This window comes from Pipistrellus kuhlii, unplaced genomic scaffold (assembly GCF_014108245.1).
Source record: "Pipistrellus kuhlii isolate mPipKuh1 unplaced genomic scaffold, mPipKuh1.p scaffold_m20_p_9, whole genome shotgun sequence".
NCBI classification, from domain to species: domain Eukaryota; kingdom Metazoa; phylum Chordata; class Mammalia; order Chiroptera; family Vespertilionidae; genus Pipistrellus; species Pipistrellus kuhlii.
Window position 1 is genome coordinate 8,892,089 of NW_023425595.1, and position 18,793 is coordinate 8,910,881.

Sequence of the window (18,793 nt, forward strand, 5' to 3'; positions counted from 1 at the left end):
ATTGTCTACACTGTGTACATGAAATGTTATTTAGTACAAATATTAATATTCACGTTGGTTTTATTATTTCTATAAGACTCAGGATATATAATCTTATAAAACATTCATCAGCTCGCCCTGACCGGTTTGGCTCAGTGGATAGAGCGTCGGCCTGCAGACTGGAAGGTCCCAGGTTCGATTCCGATCAAGGGCATGCACTTTGGCAGCTGATCAATGTTTCTCTCTCATCAATGTTTCTAACTCTCTGTAGAAAATCAATAAAATATATTTTTTAAAAAATAAAAATACAATACTCATCAGCTCTTTAGAGGGTCCAAATGCTACCCTAGAACACAGTTCTTCTGATTCTAAACTTAGCTCCTTCTTTTAAATATGCCATCTTTTTAGGTTGAGGTCAAATACCCAATCCAAAGACTGGTCTCACTCAGAATTTGTGCAGCAGAGTACGGTAATAATGCTGTCTATGGCCTTAATTCACATTCTAAATTTCTTCCTATCCACACTTCAGTTCACCCCCATCTCTGACCCTTTAACCCCTGTTCTTGGTCACCCCTTCTCTCAGTCTCCTTTGTGGGTATCCACTTCCTCTAACACTAAGTGTAAGTGTACTTGGGGATTCTGTCCTGGAACCTTTCTTCGCAGTGTCCTCACTCCTCCTGGGAGTTCTCATCCACCCTGGGGCTTTTCAGTTTCCATCAATGTACTGAAGACTTCCGCCCTTGTATCTCAGGACCAGACATTTCCTAAATTTCAGAATCATACCCAACTGCCGGCTGGACATCTCTACTTGGAAATCTCACAAGAAGTTCAAAATCAACGTATCTAAAACTCATTAATTTCTTCCTGCAACCTTCTCTTCCTCTTAAAATCATCACCTCAGTAAATTTTCCTTTCTTTTCTAAATAAACTTCATAACAATTATTTAAAAAAATAGATTTTATTGATTTTTTACAGAGAGGAAGGGAGAGGGATAGAGAGCTAGAAACATCAATGAGAGAGAAACATTGATCAGCTGCCTCCTGCACACCCCCTACTGGGGATGTGCCTGCAATCAAGTTACATGTCCCTTGACCAGAATTGAACCTGGGACCTTTCAGTCCCCAGGCTGACACTCTATCCATTGAACCAAACCAGTTTTGGCTCAGAACAATTCTTGATGTTTCCTCCTCCACCTCAACTTCCTAAATCCTTCTCAAATATGTCCTACTTTCTCTTCTCACTGCCACTACTTTACCCTATGTTTGGTTTACTTAAAAAGTGGCAGAAATTTAATTAAAAACATGGGTCAGCCTTGCCTGGGTTCAAATCCTGGTTCTACCACTTGCTAGCTGCATAACCTTAAGCAACATACTTAATCTCTCTAAGCCAGTATTTTTCAAACTTTCTAAACTGTGATCTTATGGGCAAAATCCTTCCCTCTTATGCATTAGAGTGGAGGATTCAATTAATTCATTTATTCTCCTGTTCTGTTTTCCTGGAAACCCAATAAAGGTAAGAATATCAACTATGTTACCAGGCAACATTGCTTATAGTGAGAATGACCCTTATTGCTAAATCGAATCTTAATGGCGAGATCCATAAATACTTGGGACACCATTCTTTGGGATTTCCAAAGTGGGGTCATGCTTATAACTGGGCATGCCCATTGCAGGGACCTTGCAAATCAGGCCTATAGAATCGTTGTAAGATACACTGGCTTCTGTGAGGCATATATGGCAGAGTGGCTCTCCCACTGCCCTGATTTCCCCAACTTTGAGCTATCCCTGGGCAGTTGCAGAGACTGCATATGGCTACTGTAGGGATGCACATTCAAGAAAAATGGCTGATGCTGAGAAAAAGCTGGTTTCTGTCCTGCATTGTTCAAAGTACACTGTTGCCAAGTGTGGACCCTGGCGACTCTGAATGTTCAGCTTAATTTAAGGTGACCCTGTGGTGGGTGTTGTAGTCATATAGTAGGAAATAATTTCACATTGTAACCAGTATACACACATAGACATATATCTCTGTCTCTAAAAATAAAAACTTCATGAAACAATCCTTATGTGCTATGCACTCTAATATTTTCTATTATGTATTGTTCATTTTATTTAAAAACTCTGCATTTAATCCACTAAACTGACTTCACAGCCAACTACTGAGTCATAATCCATCATTTAAAAAGCATGGACTAAGCCTTAGAGTCCTCACCTAAAAAAGAGCAACACATACTTTCATAAGGTTGCCGTGAGGATTAAAATAGATAATCCACATACCGTGTTACAGTCAGTGGCATGTAGCAATATTCTCTATTGTTGACAGTATTCTAACTGTTCTTCCTCCCACAGGCCTCACCCCCTCTAATCTATTCTCCACACAGTGGCAAGGAGAAATTTTCTAAAACAAAAATCTGATCATGTCAAGTTCCTGTCTGAAAATGCTTTCATGGCTCCCCACTGTTCCTGGGATAAGGCCCAAATTCTGACACAGCCTATACTGCTCCCCAGGCTCTAGCCCAATGGGCTTCTCCAGCCCCCTGCTTACTCCAGCCCGAGGCCCACTGTTCCAGCCACACTGAATCACGTCTGGTTCCTAAGCTTCCATGCATTTCTCCAACCCAGACTTGGGTTTATGTTCTGTTCTCAGCCTGGAGCATTTTTATTCTTCCCCAAAACTTTGTCAGCCTGACTTTACTAGGACTTTAGGTTTCAGATAGAATGTCAACTCTTCAAGGAAATGTTCTGTAATATTCTTAAGAAGGAGTTGGATATCCCTCCCTAACAGACAGTGTAATTGCCTGTAATGTGTCTGAAGCTCTGAGGGCAGGGATCTGTCTGTCTTGAAACTGGCATATCCATAGTGTTTAGTGCCTTTTTTGAAACAAAAGATATTTATTAAGAATTTATCTAATAGCCTGGCTGGTATGGCTCAGCAGTTGAGCATCAACCCAGGAACCAGGAGGTTGCGATTGGATTCCCAATCAGGGCATATGCCCGAGTTGAGGGTTGATCCCCAGTGGGGGACACGCAGGAGGCAGCTGATAAATGATTCTCTCCCATCACTGATACTTCTCTCTCTCTCTCCCTCTCCCTTCCTCTCTCTAAAATCAATAAAAAAGCAGTTAAAAAAAAAAGAATTTATCTCATAAATGATTAAAATCATATAGGCAGTTCAGAAATCACCTAAGTCAACTGACCACAAAACTCCTTTCTCTTCGCTCTTTGCCTGAAACTTGGGGCCTCAGATAGGAATTCCCAACCTTTCCATCAGGCAAATCAACCCCCTCAAGACCCAGACTGGGGCAATACCGACACTCTGCCATGAAAACGGTGAATTCAGCCCAACTGCTAGGAATGTTCTCAAGAGAAGATGGGCAGGCTGTACAGACCTGAAGTCTAAATCCTCAGAAGCACAGCTCTGTTTAAGTGTGGTGTTCAGTGCCATCACTTTCCAGAGTAGAACGGAATGGTGTCTACTAGGTAGTTTGGCTGTTGTTTCCTTCCCTGCTGTCTTTGGCAAACAGGGAGGGGAAAGTGATATTTATATTCCTTCCCCACTGGCAGGCAGGTATTCGCTCACTTCTTCCAGTAAGTTAACATTATAAGTTTAAAATGGTGTTATATTAATTAAATTTAGGAAAATGTCCTTTCCCTACATCCCCCTGCTACTGCCACTGGTCACCGTTAAGAAACTGCAATAATAAAATAAGCGTTGTCATGGTAGAGACATCAGCAGCTGGAATCTTTAGCTAAGAGGGATCTGTCCACAGCTGATCTGACAAGAGCATTACAGGCTATGTAGAAAGTGCCCTCAAGGATTCATGGCCACCTAACCCTTATTGGCTTGTCAGCAGTTCACTCACCTGTGGAAGGAAGTTTGGACGTGGAGTGAGTCTAGGAGGAGGGATAAACTGTGGTACTTTGATGGGCTGAGGAGGTGTTGCCTGAACCTGCTAAAAAATGAGAACGATAAGTAAACCAGAGGGGAAAATAAATGTCCAATACCAAAGCATCACTGACAATATTTTCTATGAGCTCTCACTATAGACTAACCATCTGAATTAACACTCTCCCGCTTGCATGCTTCACCCCACAGAGTGAACCAACCACATTTGTTCCCTCACATACCTAATGTGCAACATGCAGGCTCAGCATGCTTAGGCAATTTCCTTTGACACTTAAGAACTTTTGCACTTGAGTATTTTAAAAGTCAAGACTGGATCCAAAGTAAAATCAAACTTGCCTCCTGGCCAAATGGGCCCTTTCCTAACATACTAGTAGAGTTTTGTCTTACAAAGAATGCCTTTATTCCTATAAGAAGTTTCTCAATCTCAGCACCTGGCTGAGTTATCTGGTTGCTTCTCTACAGATTCCTGGGTTTAAATGGTGAAGCTTCCTGTCATTGCTCTCTAGTTCACTCATCACTGGTTATCATTCAAAAGCCACCACGAACGCTTAGCTGCCATTATAGGAGCAAACTTTTAAACCACAATTTGGACATCCTTCCCCAAGATTCTGAGAACATCAGTTTCCAAATGGTTTACCCTAGAAATCTCAAGAACAATTTTGTTCATTATTTCATGGGTGATAATTTCAAAGTATAGTGAGTTATAAGAATACAGTAGGGAGTTTCCCAAAACCAATAATATGGCACCAGAGTCTCAGCACTCAAGTTCCACAGGCTGGGCCGTGGACAGGAGGAAGAGGAACACGAAACAGTGTGCATGCCTCTGTGAAGGACATCTCCCCCTCAAACCAAGTCAGACTTTGATCTCCAATTATGCACTGAATGGGTTTTGGTCTTTGGTGTCAGGATACCGCTATAGTTATTTTTGAAGACAGTAGGAAAGCCATATTCCCTGGTTAGTCCCAAAGGATAGAGTGATAGAGATGAAAAAATCCAGCAGTAGCATAAAATAGATATATTCTGCAAATGCATATCCCTCTAATGTGGGCACCCATGAATAGCAGCTGCTGGCTTACCAGAGTGACCGTGTTTTTTGCCACAATTTGGACAGCCTCTGCCCCAGGCCCAGTGACCTTACTAGACGTCTGGAGGTTGACTGGTGTGTTCTGCACATCAGTGCTGAGCACAGCCTTCTGACTGTTGATGGCGGTCACCATAGCAATGGTAGGTCTCTGGCCCACAACAGAGGCAGGCATGGTTGCAGTTGCTGCTTTCAAGACGAGAGGTAGTGTCTTTGTGGTAATCATAGAAGCTGTAGTTACAGTCTTCTAGGAGACACGGAGAACAGATATTAGGATACTGAACTGTGATCCTAATAAACAATATCCTGCTAACCCCCAGCAGAAAACAAAGCAATTAATTCTCATAATCAATCAAGTTCCTCGGTATAACAACATTTCTTTTGTGTACACAGAGCACACGGTTACTACAGAGAAAGATGATTTCTAGTTTGCCAGCATTTTCAAATGTAGCGTTAGGCTCACAGTAATAACTGCAACTAATATGGGCACAAGGTTTTCAATAATGAGTGGGGTGGGTTTACAGATACAGAATATGAGTGTATCTTTTGGCTTTTCTAATTTTTAGCTTGCTCTCAATTAATTTAAAATTTTTAGAAGTTTCCAATCAATGAGGAACACACTATCGCTATCCTTAATTGCTATGATCTCATCAATAGGAAGAAAGCCATCGTGTGATTCTGATTATCTGCCATCTGTGACAAAAGGCAGGGATAAAAGGAGAGCATATATATATATATATATATATATATATATATATATATATAATTTTATATGAGGATTAGTGTAATTGTTGCCTCAAAGGCAGTAAATCCCAAACACCAATAATAAAACCAACTACGGTAGTATATAGTGCCAGCTCTTGATACCAAAGGGACCTGAGTCACTACCTATAATCTTTACTATGGAGAACTGTAGGAGTGACCAAGGTCCAGTGAAATGTGACAAGGTGGAAACAAACAGCTGAGTTTCAAAAAGCCTCCCAGATGAGAGGACGGATAGAGGCGAGACGGCTTGACTGGTGCTCCATGACGGCTACTGCAGCTGTGAGGCTGTGTTTTCTACGCTTTCCACTGGAGTAACTAATGGAGCCAGGCACACAGAACACACATCATCTAGTGCTACTAGTCAGTCACTCAAGGTACAGACATCTCAGGAACATGAAGTTTATCTGGTACAACCTGCTGGTTCTGACTTTGATACTACCCCGCCTTTTTCTTCTTTACACTTGCACTGTCCAATTTGGTAGCTACTAGCCACAAATGGCTGTTTAAATTAAATTAGTTAAAACAAAATAAAATCAAAACATAAGTTCATCAGTCACTTGGCCCATTTCAAGCATTGAGCAGCCATAGGTGGCTCGTGACTACCAAAAGGGACGGTGATTTCCACCAGTGCGGAAAGTTCTGTGGGATAATGTTGCTCTAGTAGAGTCTAGACAGTGAGAAGGACCCCACTCTCCCCGAATCAGATCTGGACAAATTCCCTTGTGAATTTCTATTTCCGTGTCTACGGAACTACTTGTGTATTAAGTTGCTTGGTTACAGGCAATTTTTTATTTCTGTTTTCTGCCTTAAACATATATACTAATATGTGTATGACTTAATCTTTTAACATCTTTTTATTTCTGTTAACCAAAAATTTAATGATCTGGCCTGATCTATTCCATCATAGCCTAATCAGCAATCCTGATTAAGGCTTATCATCAAAATCACCCAAATCTTTGTTTCCTCTTCTCTGAGCCAACAACACAGGAGTGGCTTGTTCTCCTTGCCACTGCCTCCTCAAACGTGAAATGAGAGTGAAAGGAGAACATCCTATATCTTTTAGGGGTCAGCAGGCCATCTACTCTCTATTCAGGGATGAAAACCAAAGAAAAGCTAACTGCTAATTAGCATTAGAAATGTTACTGTAGTGCTGCAGAAGAACTGACTTTACTTTACCAGCTATTTTTGGGTGTGTGTTTTTGTTTTGTTTTGTTTGTGTGCGTGCGTGTGTGTGTGTGTGTGTGTGTGTGTGTGTGTGTGTGTGTGTTTTACCAGATATTTGTAATAAAAGTTTTTAACTCAGTGTGATGTTAGCTCTACCTTTCAATTTAAAACATATACATACAAAAAGCTTTTGAAGTGGTGAGCAAATCACATCTTCGTATTACTATGGGTTATGGAAGCAAAGCTCTAATCAGAACTCACTGATGAGATTTTTTTAAAGTGTGCATGTTGTTACTGCTTTAAAAGAGGTTAATATACTTTTTTTCTGAAACATACCTGTTTCAAGTAAATCTCAAACTCATCTGAATTACATACTTACCATTACCTGCAACACTTAAAAAACACAGGAACCTAACAGGTTTTTTCACATCTTTAGGCTAGCATTTTTATTCTACTTTATTTGTTGTGGCTCATTTTACTGTATGTATTCTAGCAGCCATATAACTCTTTCTATACCCAGGCACAAGACTCAGGACTATATGCACCAAGAAAAAAGTTTTGGAGAAAGTATTTACTACTATTGATACCAGGTATTGACACAGGTATTATCTGAATATTTACTCCTGCCCTAGTGCTTCTTCTATTCTAACTATTAATAGCATAACTATTCTATTATGAAGAGCATAAACCAATCTTGGAGTGTTAGAGTTTAGATGACAAAGAGACTCTAGAGTTTTGAAATTCAAATCTAATGAAAACCTCGGAACTGTTCTGGCAGGAGGAGAAAAGACACAGAGAGGAAAGGTACCCAACAACAAAGAAAGTTATGTCTATGGAAGCTGTCCTTTTCTGGCCGGGACAATCCCAGGATGACTGCCTTCCAGAGAAGATGCAGCTTCCCCACAATTTCATGAAAGGGTTCTTTAATTCTGACAAAACCCAAACTGCATGAACTAGAAGTTAATACAGAAATACATGGTAAGAAGCACTAACTGCAAAATCCTTTTCATTTATTTATTTTTGTTCAGTTGTTATTGTTCTATATCTACTAAGCACAGGGTATTGATTGAAAACATACAAACTCCAATGCACAAATCAGAACTTAGAGTTGGAGTTAATTAAGAGAACTGGTCCTCCTATCCCCCCACTTTGGTACCTGCTAACCTGATTTAGAATAAAACACTTTCTTCTCCCCGCCTATGCTGTGATTGCTACTCAACAGTTACCAGAATTGTGTAAAAACACTTAGGAGAGTACCAATATATAGAACTCAGGTATTCAGTATACGCCATATACGACTTCTTATTTGTTCTTGACCTCATGAACCTTTAATGACTCTATAACTGCCAAATTCCCTAAGTTTTGTCATGCATTGGAGGGTTTCCACAAGCTCGTCGCTTCCTCCCTTTAGGGTTTCATCTCCCTTTCCACTATTTCCTGAGTCCACACTCCAGGCAAATCAGCCTCCTTTCCACACCACCCTGACCCTCCCGGGAAAGCATTTACTTTTTTGACTCCACCCCTCACTGTGATGCTCTATCTCCTGCTGCTCACCACTGAAATTTCCCTTGTCTGTCAAGGTCCTGCTCAAATGCCACCTCCACCTCCTTTGTGAAGTTCTCTCTGTTCCCTCCTCTCAAAAGCACTGTCCTCTGGTATTTTTCTCAGCTCTTTCATTTTCTTCTTTGTTAACTGTTTTCATTCTCTCTCCTTCTCTAAAGTTTTTAAATTCTTGAAGACAGAAATTCTGTCTTATTTATGAATCTATCCTCTACATTGCCTAATAGAGTACAGACTCCATACATATTTAGAGAATGAATGAAAATTACAGTATACCAGATTCTAGGCAGGAACCATTATCTTTATATACCAGAATCTAGCACATAGAAAGTGCCCAATAAATACTTATTGGTTGTTTATTGTAAAAACAAAACCCAAAAACCTAGAGGATCTTTTGACTTTTTAATATTAAACTTTTGCATTATATAAAATAAATATTAGTAAAATAAGCTTAACCAAACCAATAAACTATACTAGGTGGCTTCAGATGGAGAGATGTCACACACTGTTTTGGGGATAGCCCTATGCCCCTCCCTATTATCACCTCAAAGTAGCACATAACTCAGATCATACAAGGAAGGGAATGGCTACTGTGTCACTTAAACATTTCCTCTGATTTGTGTGACATGGAATGTTACTTGAACAGAAAGTTTTCATGGATCAAGGCAGAAAATTCCTACATACCAAGAAATAATGAAGTCTGCCACTTTCCTTCCATGTGAACTCTTTCTGATCAAACTGTACTTTGGAAAGGGAACAACCTAATCCGACTCTGTTTAAAAGTCCAACAAAGTAATCTGGTAAGCAATCTTTCAGAAGGAATACAAGTCCTGGTCCAGAGGTTTCAGAAGTCAGTTTGAATACCTAATTTTCAAATACCTTGGGGTGGAGATCAGGGTAAACATTCTGCTGGATGCTCTATTATCTGATTCACAACAGGGATTCTTCCTTTTCCTTTTCTGGCATTTTTATATAATTTCTTTTTTCTTTTCTTTTCTTTCTTTTTTTTTCTTTTCTTTCTTTCTTTCTTTCTTTTTTTTTTTTTGTATTATATGGCAGTACAGAAGAGTGATGAATAGATTTTTCAGCCAGAATATCTAGGTTCATATCTTGGCTCCACTACATACAACCTACATGATTTTAGATAATTACTTAATCTCTTTGTGTCTTAGTTTTCTTTCTTAAAAAAAGAAAAAGGGAGAGAGATAAAAATACAACACCTTCCTTATTAAAGTTGGAGTGAGGATTGTGTACATTATATATGTAAAGCACTTAGGAGAGCACCAATATATAGTAATCTTTATTAAATGTTAACAAACTTTAGTAATCTTTAGTATTTTTTGTAAGAAACGCATTCTTCACTTGCAAAATGAATGTACATAAACCTTTCCCTTTACATATAAAGATACAGTGAAGACTTGGTGTTGATGGGTCAGAGATATCCACACTTAGGATTCATAAGATTTAAGTCCTTGAAATCATGTGCCAAATGAATGTATTAAGTGAAAATGTGTATTTTTCTGGGGAGGGGATGCATAGTTTTCAACAGAGGCTTAAAGCGGTCTGTGACCTTCAAGGATCAAGAACCACTGTTCAATTGTCCTATTTTAAAAGCTGTGCCACCAGCGTGGCTCAGTGGTTGAGCACTTACCTATGAACCAGGAGGTCATGGTTCAATTCCCAGTCAGAGCACATGGCTGGGTTTTAGGCTCAAGCCCTGGTAAGGGGCATGCAGGAGGCTCATCAGTGATTCTCTCCCACTGTTGATGTTTCCCTCTCTCTCTCTCCCTTCCTCTGTCTGAAATAAATAAAAAATATATTTAAAAGAGCTGTGCCCATATTATATCTAAGAGTGTGGAGATCAAACTTGAATAATTTTCTTACTAGTAACTGAATATTGTTCCCAAATATGTCCTTTTGTGTGTCTTGACTGCTTCCTTATTCTTACATTATATTCTAGCTTAAATGCCATTTAAAGTAAAATCATTTGCACAGCTTCACCAAGTTAGAATGTTATTAAGCTTCTACTTCTTAGTGCTAGTTTTGACCTACAGCTTCCATTTTAGATTTCCTTCTGTGTATTAGAACAGATTCATATTCTCATGAATATGGACTTATAAATGAATATTTTGTTTCTATGAATAATGGAAATATATCACCCTTCTAAATGCTCTTTCTACCTGATCCTGTAATATCTCCATGCCTAATTGCTAAGAACTCCAGAAAAACAATTCCAGAGGAGGTGAAATCACACAGACTTTTAGAACAAGCTCAAATAAATATTTCCAGAAACTGAAAAGAAGACGCTACTTCTGTTCTTATTCTGAGAAGCAATTTTTCTTTGTCACCCACTAACTTTCCCTCCTTCTCTGGACAGTTGGAAAATGATTTAACTTTTGCTCCTTAGTAATGTTATTTTCCTCTGCAAATCAATTTCAAGTGGTTGCTATCCCAGTTATAATACAAAAAAGGAACCAAAATAACTTTTGTGTAGGGCTGGTTGAGCTTATATAGAGCCTGAAACAGGACCTCATTCCACATGACCAATAGCACATCCGTCCACAACCTAAAGCCCGCGGTGCTCCTCCCCACAAACTTTACCTGTGAAGCGGTCAGGTTGGGAGAGGGTGCCGCCGGCTGGGCGTGGTGGTGGTGGTACTGCTGTTGTTGCTGTAGCTGCTGTAGTGGTTGCTGCTGTGCTGTTTGTAGTTTGTTTTCAGATTGTGGCAATGGCTGTATTTGGAACTTGTCTGGTTGTTCCTGCTTTACTATCAGGTTCTTCCGAAGCTGTTCAACGACCCTTTTCTACCAAACGAGAAAAAAAGAAAGAAGAGCCATCAGAATATTGTCCTACCAGCTGTGTAGAAATATGCAATAATTATATGCCTCTAACATCTTTAAAGTTTGTAAATGTTACATCTAAAATGTACAGATTTGACAAATGAGGATAACCTATGGCATAAGAAACATTTTATAAAGGGAAACAGAGGCATGTAGGTGGGAAGAAAAGCTAAAGGAAGTTATGCAGCAGAGCTCAGCTTTCTTTACTGTTATTAGCTGAGCAATCTAGGCTGGAAAGGCAGTGTAGTAGAGCATAGTCAGTGAAGACCTGACTCTGGAGAAAGGCTGCCTCAATTCAAATTTCAGTTTTGCTATTAATACTTACCAGTCACACGATGTTGGTCAAGTTCCTTAACCCAGTGGTTGGCAAGCTCATTAGTCAACAGAGCCAAATATCAACAGTACAACGATGGAAATTTCTTTTGAGAGCCGAAAACCGACTTCTGTGCATGGGCCGTGAATTTTTAATCGCACTGTATGTGCACACCCACACGTGGTATTTTGTGGAAGAGCCACACTTAAGGGGCCAAAGAGCTGCATGTGGCTCCTGAGCCCCAGTTTGCCAACCACTGCTTTAACCTATCTATGGATCAATGTCCTGTTCTGTAAAGTGAGGCGACTAACAATATCCTTAAGATTTTTACAAGAACCAAGCCAGATGCTAGTTGTAAAGTACTCAGAACTATGGCACATTGATGGTCATATTTCTTTTTGCACCTGACTACACAGATACTAGCCATACTAATTTTGTTAATCAAATGTCATGTATCTATCCCAGACTCAAATATTAAAGACTTTTAAACAAAGAAACTTGATCTTAGAAATATGCAATATAAACAACAGACATTCCAAATCACTGAAAAGGGTACTCATGAGCTGGACTTCTTTGCTGGGCCAAGATCTGTAGAAATCTTGGTTTGGGCAGAGTAGGGATTTAGTTACATGGGATGAAAACTTTAAATTAATATTTGCTGAATTTTTTAAACCTGTTCAAATTCAAGAAAATGTGTACTTGGATACCTTCGTTACTGTAGAATACATTTCAACAGAACGTAAGCTGCATGAGGGAAAGGACTTTTGCTCACAACTATACTCTGTAGCTAAGTCAATGTCCTCATACTCTTCACATGACACGTATTTTCTTCACATGACACGTAAAGTGATGCGTCCAAAGACTAGCAAAAGGCTCAGAGAATATATAATAACCATCTGGGGCCAGACTTGGGCTCCAACTCTCCTGGCCTCATGGCTGGAAGTATAAGCAGCACCCCTCTCATTCACTTTAAGTGAGTTTATCAATTGAGGTTTGTTATTTCTGACAAAAGTAATTGCTATTTTCTAATATTATGAGTAGAGAAAAAGAAGTGAATAAAAATCTTTAAATAAAGAGTTAAGTGAAATCAGCGAGCCAGGTTGATTTTCAAATTCCTGCATATGATTCTAACCAACTTCATTTGTATTCTCTAAAGAATCCAAACCTGCAGGCTACTGGCTTAACATTGTTTGAATATTAAAATATTTACAAAATGGATTTTTAAAAACTTTAAGTCAATACAAAATACATTCTTGAGAGAATTTTAAATATTTTTATTATTGATTTTTTTGGACAATGAAAATATCATATAAAGGCCAAGGGGGGGAGGGGGGGAGTCTGCTGTACTATACACTCTGCTAGCATTTCCTCTTTCTGTAGTTAAATATTAAAAAGAAAAAAGAATGCAGAGTCCAATGTCTCTGTAGAAACCATCTGCAGAATAATAAAAATGCAAATTAATAAAAATATCAAATGCTTATAAAAATTAACTCTCAAGTCTCAAGTATAAATGGCAGAGTAATCGAACCGATATGTCTCAGGAGAGGGGAAAGCAAGAATAAGGGTGTTATAGATAATTATGAGAATCACAGATTTCATTGCCTGGTGACTGCCAGACATTTAAACAAATAAATAAGTATTTAGAGTTGCTTTTACGCCCCCCCCCCCAAACATATTAATCAGCATTAATCAAACATAACAAACTAACAAATATGTAACAGCAGTGAGAGAAAGGGACTCAAAAAACCTTTATTAAAAAAACAAAAAACTCAGCTCAAATCAGGAAAAGGAGAGAAACCAGGAAGAAAGCATACACCACAAATGTGACAGAGTAAACTAAATAATCATTACACCAGGCATAAAAGGAAAGGGTGTTTTTTTCCTTTACAGCCACCCATACGAAATACCGTGTTCTCTCTCACTGACTGCCTAACTGGGGTAAACCACAAGCAAGAGACAAAGCCGGGAACCCACTCCCAGGGCTGTGCACAGCAGAAGGGAACAGCAGGGGAAAGGAGAAAGGGATGCAGGCTGGAGTACTTTGCAGCCATAAGGCTGGAGCAAGGTGATGACCAATCAGAAGGAGCATGAGAAAGTGGGAGTCTGAGACACGCTGCACTCACAACCAAGCCAGTGGAGCTTGTGGGGGCTGGGAGAGGGGAGGGTTCAAATACTCGCACACGTACATTAGTCCTGGAGAGGAGAAGAAACAAAAAAGGCGGGAGAAGAAGAGAGCTGCGTAGATTGGACATGGGTCAGATCACACAAGCTGGGTGAATTTTCTGGGAGAGAGGGTCTGGTGCTGCTCAGAAACACACGTCCGCTGCACCCCGTGCGCTGTTTACCAGAAGATTAGAATACCAAGCGTGTAGCTGTGCATGTCTGTGACATTTTTTAAAATGAAGATTTGGGGGAAATGCTGACGCCTTCTGTAGCTCAAACCTCTCCCCCTGCAGACTGAAAACCAACCATCTAAAGTCAAGAGAGCTCTGCCACGGTGTGCTCTTCAGGTGTCCGGAGGCCCTGCCCACTCTGAAGGACTGGCTAATAAGGGAGGTTGTTGGCTTCGCTACGTCTAACAATCCAGACTTGTTCTAGTTAATTCTGGTAAACACAAAAGTCACAGTAACTCCAGCAGGACCCCGATCGGGGTCAGGACCAGTTTTGGTGGCAGCAAGAGAATAAAGCTATAATATTTTGTAAATCTCAGCTGTGTGGTATTAGCAAAGTTGTTAAGTAGCTTCTCGTCTCTTAAAATATATGTATTTTATTTTATTTTTTAAATATATGTATTTTATTGATTATTATTATTATTATTATTATTATTATTTTTTTTACAGAGAGGAAGGGAGAGGGATAGAGAGTTAGAAACATTGATGAGAGAGAAACACTGATCAGCTGCCTCCTGCACACCTCCTGCGGGAGATGTGCCCGCAAGTAAGGTACATGCCCTTGACCAGAATCGAACCTGGGACCCTTCAGTCCGCAGGCCGACATTCTACCCACTGGTTAGGGATACATGTTTTTATTTATTTATTTTTAAAGTATATTTTTATCGATTTCAGAGTGGAAGGGAAAGGGAGAGAGAGAGAAACATCAATGATGAGAAAGAATAACCAATTAGCTGCCTCTTGCACACCCCATCCCCTATTGGGGATCGAGTCCTTAACCTGGGGATGTGCCCTGACTGGGAATCGAACCGTGATTCATAGGTCAACACTCAACCACTGTGCAACACCGGCTGGCCACTATTACATGTTTTAAACAAAGAAATCAACTTCCGTGGTCATTAATGAATGTTATGCTGGCATAAACAATTTGATATTTTCAATGTTATTCATATATAAGGCAGAACTTTAAGTGTAGCTAATTATTTTGGAACATTATCCTGAGGCTTTGCCATTGTCACTCACAAATAGGTTAACGAGAATAAAAGAGGAGGGAAATGAAGAAAATGGAAGAGGAAAAGCTGGCGAGAATCATGACAGAAATGAGGAAGAAAAGTTAATAACTTATGACTTATCTTCTCTCCTTAATATAATCAATGGGCCAATGGGCCAGGCTAGCATCACCCCCTTCAATCCATTTGTCCACCTGCTCCATCAACCCACGTGCAATCCTGAGCCTTGGATTCCCTGGACCTTCCCATCCCCAGGTTTCATCAGGGCTTGTTCAGGCAGAAGAGTTCACAGAACTTCTGACACTTGGAGTCACAGTTTCTGAGACAGGTGGTCACATTGATCAACACTGTGACATTCAGTGATACTATCAACATGTTCACGTGACAGCAAGGCAGATCCCAATGAAAAATACAGAAGTTTATAGGTCCAATTCAACAGAAAACTAGGTTCCTTTTCTCCTAAGTCAATCACTGCACGTTGCATGGCCTGGGCAAGCACAGAAGAAAGACAAGAAATGGAAGGACAGCCCCCACCCCTCCAGCCAAGGCACAATTTACTTCTATCAACCTCTCACAAATTCCAGAAATCTTCTCTTGAAAGGCACTCCCAGCCTAGGGCCCTGCCCTCTGGGAAGCCTGTGCTCTAAGTCTCTGCTTTCCTCCACAGCCTGTCACTCCACTTGCCTGCGTTCCGGTTGACATTATCTGTTTTATATCAATTACGAGAGGACCATACCCACTCAGACTTCTTGCATAAGTACTGCCTTAAAATTCACCTTTTCCCCTTCCATGAATCAACCATAAAATCTGAAAATATAACCATTACCCTTCATACCAGAGGCTGATAGAGACTTAAAATTTTTCACAAACATTTTAGGACAAATCTTACCCATCTTTATACCTAAAATGCAGTGAAAATTTTTTCCAGGTCTTCAGACTCACCAAGCGCTCAAAGGTAACTAGAGAAACTAAAATTTTTGTGTGCAGAAAAACTAACGTGGAGAAATTTATGCTTGTTGATGAAGTCAGAATTTACTCAAACAAAAACTTTCTATTGTTCGACAGAAATACAATCACTGCATTTATGAGCAACACCAATATTCCTCAATCCTGACGAGGCAGCAGGAGATACGCCACACAGTGATCACCCCCTAAAGAACAGGGAATGTGGTACTGGCATAGCAATGACAGTTACGATCCACAGTAAGAGGTATGTGCTATTAAATTAAATGAAGATTCCACCATTTTGTGAAATAAAACACAGGGGAAAGCACGAAACTCGGAATAAGTTCATTCCTAATGCAGCAGGTGCAAGTCAGTGGATGAGAGTGCACTGGTGCCACTAGGAGGAATGCTCCAGGGAAACACTCGGCCGGATTCTGAAGAGGAGGAGGAGGCATACTGGGGCAGCAACAATAAAAATATACTTAGTTAAAAGGACTTGGGCTTTAATCGTTTTGTAAGGTACCACAAAGTTTTCTCCAAACATTCCAATATACAGTTTGAGGGTTAGAATTAACAAATAGCTTCTAACCTTTTTAAACCTTTTAAAAGAAATATACCCTTTAAAAAGCTACCTGTTTGACAGAAGTGGTACCTACGCCTCCTCTGTACAGTGAACTGCATATGTTGTCCACTAGAGAGGATTTGTTTTGCCTTGAAGAGTTGAGAACATAAATAATTATTTTATAGTTCTGCAAGGTGTCATGGAATTCATATAGTACAATGTAAATGAATTAAGGAACAGCATCAGTTGGAATTATCAGAGTTTATTTTCGATAAGGTTCTAAATTCTCTACATGGATGCTTAACAGATGGTAGAGAATGCATATGCCATGGTACTGATTAGACTTTGGCTTACTTTTTTAATTAAAAAATATTCTTGTGGTTTACTCTTCCTTCAAAACACACACACACACACACACACACACACACACACACACACACTTACATCAATAGGTTTACTCCCTATCCACAGGAGAATAGAGCTTTTATTCGTATCAATGGGATTTATATTCCATCTCCACAGGGGATTAGACCCTTTACTTGATGGCCTGATTGAAAGGCAGTTTGCATTCTTATTTAGTTCATTCCCACTCTAATAGGTAAACCTTGATGCATCGCTATAAAAGACTGCTGGGACTGCTATAGTCAAACTCCCACTGAAACATAGGGACTCTTCTAAGAACCTGGGCATTGCCTTTAACTTGCACCAAACAATAACTATTATATTTTAATCACTTGATTTTTAACATCTAGTCAAACATTTTTATGTTAGTTCAAACTACTTTTTTAAAATTGAGAATTGCCCAAAGTACAGGATTAAGAAAGAGAAAGTTTGATCTTAAAACTTTTGATTAAGAAATTTTTGATCTTAAAAATAAAAAACATTGGGGAATATTTCCCTGTGTAAAAACATAGGTGCAGCCCAGATTGCGAATGTATGAAATAGATGTCCAATTTAAATGTAACCTGACCCAGCAAAGACCCTAGATACAGTAATGAGGACAGCAGAAAAAAACGTAAAAACCATTTATAATCTGCATAACTTAGTTGCTTGCTAATATAAAAAAGTGCCTTAATCATTGTGTTTGTAGCACTCAATGAGATATGACACAGAAGCTACTATTAGTAAATTCAGCAAAAGGCGTGCCCCTCTGTTACAGACGTGCACACACCACCAGCTTCCATTCATCATTCTATGGCTCTCCCCACAACTTAAAAGGCAGCACTGCCTAGTTAATGTCAGCTGTCCCATACACTACAAGATTCTCTCATTGCTCTGCCCTGAAGCTGCTGTGGTTTTCCTTACAAAAGAATTATGATTGAAAATGGCTGCACAGAAGCTGTCCCTGACAAGTTGGATATGAAAATACAATTTAAACACAGTAACGATCCTAAAATGGGAAGAGAGGAACAAAACTGAAAACCCCTACCATTTTATGGAACACTGCTCAGATAAAACAGATTGTTTTGCTTACTCCGAGCCCTGGGTACAATGTGACATAATGCAGGAAGCCCTCTTTTCACAGAAACACGAGGCAGAACCAGATGCTTAAAGAGGCAAACATAATAGATTACTTAACTAAGTCCTAAGACATAAATCAATCATTTCCAAAGGTGAGAATACTGTTTAACAATCCTAAATTCTGCAGTTTTTCTTAAAAGATAGAAAAAAGACATATAATGGTATTAGGGCAATACACTAAGCCAGGCAGGATATATACACCAGGTAGAAAATATTCTATGGTGAAATTTAACATTTTCTTTACACTTAAACAAAAGTAAGTCTTATAAATTACTAAACTATCATTTTGAATTGGGAAGTATTTGAACAAAAAGTACATCCTAAACAAGACACTCTTGCTACTTAAAAACATAATGTTTATTATCTACTGTAAAAGCATAAGCACATAGATTTAAAAAGATTCCAAATCTCTTAATTTCACAAAGCATTCTCTTTTTCAGTCATTTAGTTTATCACGGAAACATTTGTTACAATCACTTGAAGAGAGAAATGAAGTGTTACAAATTTATTTTCTGACAAGACACCACATAAAATAACGAAGAGGAAGAGCAATTCATTCCATCACCTCATAGGCTGGATAGGTAACTTCAGGGATTGGATCATCCAAGACATGTGACAAAGGATGATTTGCACTGTTCTGTATTTAGTCAGGTTTTCTACATCAGAGACAGAAGAAGCCTGCACTCATCTTTCAGAATTTCAGAGCAGGCTTGCTTTTTTTGTTTTAAATGGTAAGTACTAGACATTTCATTAAAGAGA

The 18,793-nt window shown here is 39.3% G+C and overlaps 1 protein-coding gene across 36 annotated transcripts in view; it reads right to left on the reverse strand.

Moving 5' to 3' along the window:
- PHF21A (PHD finger protein 21A) overlaps positions 1–18,793 on the reverse strand; it is a 160,413-nt gene that overhangs the window by 23,341 nt on the left and 118,279 nt on the right. For 25 of the 36 annotated variants that reach the window (XM_045577859.1, XM_045577860.1, XM_036426404.2 and 22 more), the window contains 3 exons: positions 11,054–11,257; positions 4,959–5,210; positions 3,839–3,928 (listed from right to left, as the gene is read on the reverse strand). In XM_045577859.1, coding sequence (XP_045433815.1) covers positions 3,839–3,928; positions 4,959–5,210; positions 11,054–11,257 — 546 coding nt within the window. The remainder of the gene's footprint in view (positions 1–3,838; positions 3,929–4,958; positions 5,211–11,053; positions 11,258–18,793) is intronic. The other 11 variants (XM_036426407.2, XM_036426416.2, XM_045577867.1 and 8 more) reach the window with 4 other exon arrangements.